The sequence below is a fragment of the Nicotiana tabacum genome, chromosome 7 (assembly GCF_000715075.1).
Source record: "Nicotiana tabacum cultivar K326 chromosome 7, ASM71507v2, whole genome shotgun sequence".
NCBI lineage: Eukaryota > Viridiplantae > Streptophyta > Magnoliopsida > Solanales > Solanaceae > Nicotiana > Nicotiana tabacum.
In genome coordinates, this window is record NC_134086.1 from 5,209,599 (window position 1) to 5,217,156 (window position 7,558).

At 35.9% G+C, this 7,558-nt stretch overlaps 1 protein-coding gene across 2 annotated transcripts; it reads right to left on the reverse strand.

The window, feature by feature from the left end:
- Positions 1–805: 805 nt before the first annotated feature.
- LOC107796168 (uncharacterized) lies at positions 806–5,929 on the reverse strand. Of its 2 annotated transcripts, none has more exons than XM_016618911.2 (6): positions 5,527–5,929; positions 5,191–5,334; positions 3,559–3,747; positions 3,021–3,131; positions 2,376–2,824; positions 806–1,510 (listed from the first exon to the last, which is right to left on the reverse strand). In XM_016618911.2, the coding sequence occupies exons 1-6, from the start codon at positions 5,858–5,860 to the stop codon at positions 890–892; spliced, it is 1,848 nt and encodes a 615-aa protein (XP_016474397.2). In that variant the 5' UTR covers positions 5,861–5,929; the 3' UTR covers positions 806–889. The 2 variants fall into 2 exon arrangements, with proteins under 2 accessions (XP_016474397.2, XP_075113007.1); XM_075256906.1 differs by having other exon boundaries at positions 5,698–5,919.
- Between the last annotated feature and the right edge of the window lie 1,629 nt (positions 5,930–7,558).

Here is a 7,558-nt window from a genome sequence, read left to right on the forward strand (position 1 = left end):
GAACAACCACAAAAATATCTTTGTCCCTTTGTTTTTTTGCTCACTTCCCCATCTCCTTTTCTCTCATTCTCACCCCCCAGATCTGTTTCTCTGCCCCTTGCGTGTATGTATGTTTATCTTGCAGCCGTTTCTGGTGGTAGGCGGCTAGCTTTTAGATTGAGAACAAGAAAAGCTCAAAATCCGAAGGGGGAGGGGGGGGGAGGCGCTGTTGGGCGTAGATGGGGAGGAGGGACTGGTTGGGTTTGTTTGGTCGTTGTTGTGGGTTATGGGTGAAGCCTTGTTTCTGATCGTTGGGGATGGTGCGAAGATACAGGAGTGGTGTGTAGAAGACGAGATCTGGGGGGGGGGGTTCTATTATGGAAATCGGCGGATGGGATTTCTTCTTCTTTTTTGGTTTTCCTTATAGTTTCTATTTATTTTTTTGATTTTATAATCTTTTTAATGAATAGTAACAGATACACGCGCCATTTGAATGTGACTTGTACGCACTATGTCCATGTAAGATAAGCTACCGCCACATAAGCATAGTCAATGGTCAAAGGTGTTTATTAGTTATAGGTTTCACGAGTTTGAGTGTTTAAATGGGAAAGACTAAAGTTTGTGTATCGGCTTTCAAAAGCCCTACAAGTTCAAGTAGACTGCAAGCCATTTCGCTTTGAAAAAACAAAGAAACAAAGAGTGGACTACTAAACCCTTTGGGTGTTAGAACAGATGACTGAAGGCATAATCTCTTAGCTGAACAAATAATGTTGTTAACTACCGACTAATAATATGAACAAAAAGCAAAGAAACAAAACGTGTGATAGTAAAAATTTGACCTCCGTATCTCATTAATTCGAATAATGAAAAGCTTACACCAGAGTCATAGAATTTGGCTAAAACCTTAAACTTACATATGCCCTCTCTTAGGGGATGTAAATGAATAAGAAACCAAATAATACAAATAATCAAAGATGGGAAATGCTAAATCTATATAAATAAGTGTCATAATAAAACCAACAGTGACCATAGCTATAATAAGCCACCAGACATCTTTGTTCCAAAATATATTATCAAGGTTAAGTGTTTGAACACAGGCCAGAACTGAAAATGTTGTTGCATAAAACACTGAAACCATAGCATTTACCACCCTTGTAGGTAAAGATATGTAAAAATCATCGGTGTCGAATTTGCAAAGAATAAATGATAATAGAGTACCAATGGTGACTGCTGAACTTAAAATAGCTGCACATAAGTAAAATATCATCATCTTTAATTCAAATTTCAGTTTGTTGAGGAACATTGGTAGGCCGGTTTTCTGATCAAAACCTCCTGGAAGTGTGAAAATCGCAGCGAAATTGACAGTGCAAAGAAGAGTAGCAAGTATTAGTGCAGAATTTGCTAGATTTCTTATTGCATCTTCTGCTTCTTTTCTTATGTGTAAATGGTTTTCCTCGAATAGCTCTTCTGCTGTTACACCGTTGGAGTTTTTAACGTCCCATAGACGTGGATGTACGTGGGATTTTACGCGCTGCAAGAATGATCATGAGTTAGAAAATCACTAAAATACTAATGCAGGTATTTGTTGAAGTTGCATTAAGTGAAAACTAATAGTATAACCTTTTGAATGAGATGTAGGAACAAAAATTTAAATAAAAACCAGGCATCGTCTTCTCAAGACCTATCATATCAAATTATCAAGAAAATAAACTAGGCGCAGAAGTCTTGCTATTAGTGATCTTCCAATCCAAGACGTATAGATTAGGATATCTACACATAAACCTATACTTGAGGTGTTTTAGGCCTAGTTATCTTTAAACCTCAGCAGATCACTTTTAATTTGGGCCAAACCTTCTATGATGGAAAATAACATACAATTATATTATTAATACATATATACATGTGTGTGTCAGAGAGTGTGAAAGTCCATTAATTCTAACGATGTCCAACCCGAACTACTTGAGAGCTTGTGTGGTTGATTTTGGGGGAATTTGGATTAATACTTGGCCTATATAGAGTTTGTCTACAATAACAACAAGCCATCATTCAGATGGCACCATATGAGACATTGTATGGCAAATGTTGCCGCTCTCCAATAGGATGGTTCGAGCCTGAGGAAAGGAAAATGTTGGGACCAGATATAGTGTGAGAATTGATGGAAAAGTTCCAACGTAAATGCAGCCAAAAGCGGACAGAAAGCGTACTTCCATAAGGGGTGTCATAAGGTAGGCTTCACGGTTGCACATTCAAGTTGACTAGTTTTACGTGGGCTGTCAGCCTACGCTTGGGACCAACAATGTGAGCAAGCTTACACAGAAAGCTAGCGAGGTCCATCTGTAGCAGAATTAGCTAATCAAAAATAACAAAAATGCACACAAAGGAGAAGAGAAAAGTACCTTAAACCAAAGCACACCCCACATCATCATGAACACAGACAAGATACACCAGATCTCTTCCTCATGTTCTGCAGTTGATGTACGGAATGGCGACCCGACATTAGCTGCATAATGCAGAATAGTATTCCCTTTTTGATCAATATCTGCTAGGATTCTATCTTTGTGAGCCACTGTTTTGACCAAATAATCAAAAAGAAATCTGTTTTTATGCTTCACTGCTACATGCAATATATTCCTCCCTTCTTCATCCAATGTCTCGACAGCTTCAGGGTATATTCGCAAAATTTCCACCACTAACTCATTGATTTTAAGTTTTGATGCTTGCATTAACGGATTTTGCGCACTGTGTGTATAGCTCCAATCAAATTTTTCCAGCAACATTTTTGCTAATATTAGTGCAAGAATATGCTTTTGCTTTGCTTCATCAATGGCTTGTAACCAGGAATTACCTAAAAAGAAGATACATACTTAAAAATGCATGAATTATCATATAATGGATGATTATAAAGAGATATGTTGCTCGGGCTATTCGAATATGTTGTTGTAGTCCATGTTGGATCCTCAAAAAGGCATTATTTTAGGATGATCCGATATGCACCTGGCTGAATTTTTGAAGAGTCCGAGCAATAAAAATGGAGAGCATACCTAACAGAAAGTTGGCGAATAAAGACCTTTCTATGGGGACAACTTTCGTTCTAGCTTGTGTATTGCTCGAGTTATCGCTAAGTTTTGATTCTTCAAACAACACTGGAATACCTGCTCCATCAAATAATAAAGTTAGTCGTTCAAATAAAATCAGATCGAAGGGGAGCTTTGGCATAGCTGGTAATGTTGCTGCCATGAGACCAGGAGGTCACGGGTTCGAGCTGTGAAAACAGCCTCTAGCAGAAATGTAGGGTAAGACTGCGTACGATAGATCCTTATTATCCGGTCCTTCCCCGGACCCTGCACATAGCGTGAGCTTAGTGCACCGGGTTGTCGTTTCCTAAAGTATAACGAGGAGCAATTCTAAGCTATGGTTAGTCAAAACTAGAGACGATTTTAGAATGATGACTTCAAGTTCTTAAATCAAGAATAAATACAAGACGATTGGCGAACAACAACAGTATGAATAACCCCACCAAAATATAAAAGAGATCAAAATAAACTAAATTGAGGATGATTTAAAACAAATTGAGCTTACAAAAATAGATGATGATTTCAGCCATCTGAACAGGAACTGAAGGTGTTTTGCCAATTTCTTCAAACAAGTAAACAGATCCACTCCTGAATGATAACTTCTTTGTAGCCAAAACATTTAAAGCAGTCATACCATCATCATCACGTATGCTTACAATGTCTGGATATAGATTTACGATATGTATTGCTAGATCTGCTTGACATGAAACAAAATAATTAAGTCGAGAAATTTTTATAGCCCCACAAATGTTAGGACGACAGGTGTAAGATCATTAGTTTCTAAAGTTGTATTGCCAAACAAATGTTACTACACGTATAAGATTGCAGAGTTTCAACAGTTTGTTTTTTCTTTCTTAAACTCTATATCTAGTCAAATAAAAAAAGGGCAGCCCGATGCACTTAGCTCTCGCTATGCGGGACCTTACCATGCATTTCTGCAAGAGGCTGTATCAAGTCAAATAGATTCATATAAATTGAAACTGAGCGAGTACATAAATTTGGAAAAACATGAGCTAATAAATAAAATTAAGAAAATTCTTTTTTCCCAAAAAAGCGAAAAAAAAGAAGGATGGGAGGTTAGGTAGTTTGGATTATGACCCATCATTTGACACATCTTGACCTAATTTACTTTGATCAGAGGCGGACCGAGCATTTGAGCACGACGGGGGCACCATTATATGCTAATTAATAGCGATAAAATTTGACGGGCAACTTTTTAAAAACTCAATGATTTTGATGACTTATCATCCAAGTACAAATAAAAAGAAGTTCTAAAGAAATAAAAAGCATCGAACAAAGAGAGATTTCTTCGCAAAATAGGTGCTACGGAAAGGAAAGGTATTTATTTTAAGACTGTTTCAAACTTTAAAATTTCTAGCCTTTTCTCAATTAAAAAAGGTGTCTATGATCAAAAGGGTGTTCAAACTTCAAAAATTATCAAAGAAACTTACTAAAGAAATCAAGATTAAGGGTGTGCTAATAGTCAAAGAACTGAAGAAAAGCCTCAAACTCTTAATTAGATGTCATTGCCGAGTTAGAGTTGACGGATATCCGCTACTTTGTCAAAGTGATTGTTGAAGAAAGTTGTGGCAGAAGGATTTGTATTTTTCTACTTCCGAAGCGCGATAAATTACAATTTGAGGCTTTTAATTTTAAGGGAGGGATTTGAAAAGGAATAAAATTAAGTAAGTTGACTATTATATATTAAAACTAAACTATAATTGAATTAAAAAAAAAAAGATAAAAGTAAAAAGTGAAGAAGTTTGGTATTAAATACAAATTAGTTGAATTCAAAAGAGGTATAATAAAAAGGTGAGGAGAAAGTGGTGAAAATGGGATTGGAAACCACGACATCTAGCAAAGCTGAAAATTTAAGCGCCCCAGAAAACCACTCCTCCAATCTGGGCACACGAATATTATTTAAGGGGTCCCGGCTATATGCATAGATATATATAAGATAAATATACATGGTTTTTGTCGAGGCTAACGGGGTCCCTTGACCCCTCAACCATCAACTTAGGTCCGCCTCTGACTTTGATTGAAGTAAATTTTGGACGAGTCGAATCAAGATTCACATAGTTAAAAATACAAATAAATGAATGTAAGAAAACAATATGTTTATCGATATAAAGCTTACCATAAAAATAATGGTCTACTGCTGCATGAAGAACAGTTTTACCATCATTTCTCCTCATGGTGAGCTTAGTGAAATCGTAATTTGCCAGAAAAGTAAAAATTTCCTTCTCCCCACTTGCAGCCGCTACGTAAAGTGGTGTCTCACCTATAGAAGCGGAATCAGGATTTCAACTTTACGAGTTTTAAATTTTAAAACTATGACTTCAAGTACTAATAACTGACTTCTAAATTTAATATATGTACATAATTGATGGATTTCTCAACATAAATACACTGTTTGAACAAAAATTACTGAATTCGAATCTGTATCTGGACTTCTACCTCCGCCTCTACTCACCTAATTTATTGCGCAGAAAAATTAAGTCCTTCTCCTTTCTCAAAATCATCTCTACCATATCCTTTTTACCAAATCTAACAGCTTCATGCAACGGCGTATCTCCACTGCTATTCGTAATTTCCAGATCTTTAATGTTTAACGGATCAAGAATTTCAAGACCAGCAACGTTACCGTGTATTGCAAGAAAGTGAAGGATGGTTTCGCCACGATTATCAATCGGTGCGACGCCTTCTTCTCTCCAAAAATAGCGTAAAAATTCGAGAGATTGCTCTCCTGATGCAGCTCTGTAAGCTTCTGATCTGCAATTTGCTTTGGCACTGAAGTTGCTCTGCATTCTAGTTTATTTTTATTTTTTTTGGTGGTGAGCATATATGATTATTGAAATTGGGCTACACTTTGTACCAATTATTTAGTGTTTTGTTTATATATATATATATTTCCTCCCCTAGGGAAACAAGTAGTAGACTGCACTGCAAGTATATCCACCAACGTGTATAATGTGGAAAGATTGGAATAAGATTTTCAAAAGTGATGCTAAATGATGCCATTTAACTTTTAATTTATTACATCATGGCCGGTGAGTAACGGAAAACAATAACAACAAATCCAGTATAATTTCACGAGTGGGATCTGGGGAGGGTAGCATGTATGTAGACCTTACCCCTTCCTTGAGGATAGAGAGGTTATTTCCAATAGACCCCCGGCTCAAGCAAAGAAAAAAGAAAGTAGTAACAACCAGAGACGGATCCAGAATTTGATAGCTATGGGTGCCACTATTTAATGCAAACGGACCACTAGCGAAAAAAATTATATTAGGGAGTACATGTAGTCGGTTCGATCTGTTTTGGATTATTTCGGTTCGGTTTGGTACATTTTGAATTTATTCAATCCAATTTTTTTTAAAAAATATGCCTAAACGAATATATCATATGCCCCTTTAATTTACATGTAGTTGATTAATACCACATTATGTCTTTGATGTATCACTCTAAAAAATCTCTAAAATTAATATAATAACAAAATATGGATAAAGAGAAAATAATTAAAATTACATTCAAATAAAATTTGAAATCTAGAAAAAAGACAAAGGAAGAAAATAAACAATATAAAAAAATAATACAAATGAGATTGCACAAAAAATGAATAATAAAGATGAAGAAAATAAGAAAAATTAACAAAAAGAGCATAAAGAAAAGGGATAAAGTAACAAAAGGAATAACAAGGACACAAATTCCAGAGAGTCTGGATCTTGGGTCTTTAACAGGGAATTTCGACACTACAACCATGGCACCTAGCACCTACATTCATTTTGTGTATTGGGGTGCCACTTATTTATTATGTAGGATATGTGAGGAAAATACTAGTACACATAAAAGATTTTATCCGAGTGACCGGGTGGCGTACCACCCCCAACTCCATACATAGATCCGCCCCTGCTAACAACCAGCAATAACAACAACAAGATAATAAGAAAATATGTAGTAATAAAGATTACCAATAACCGAATACAAGGCTAACAACTAATTCTACTGGTATGGGGAAGACACACACTCAACTATTTACTAACATTATACCCTAATTCTCGGCTATAGATATAACTCAATTATTATATCCATATACTATAGAAATAAAGACCGAAAAAGGTAAGATTGGTCTCAAATAACGCAAGTAACTTATCACGTATATAAAAATGTCACGCAATTGTATTAGGACGTTGACAACTCACCTTACATAATATTGAGGTGAACTAATTAAAAGAATAAGAAAAAACCTCATTCTCCGATCCAACCTAATACCCTCATGTCTTTTACCATTTGACGCATCATTAGCATTATTTTTTTAAGTGGGTCGGAAGATGAGTTTTGTCCTTCTTTTTTTTTTTCTAGGTGGCGTCACGCGGAGGCGGACCTATGTACTGAGAAGAAGGATCATCGAACCAGTTAACTTCAGCAAATTATATATATTATTTCGAACTTTTGACGTGGAGTAAAGGTTTATATACAAAAATTCTTAAAAATTACAAAAATAGTAG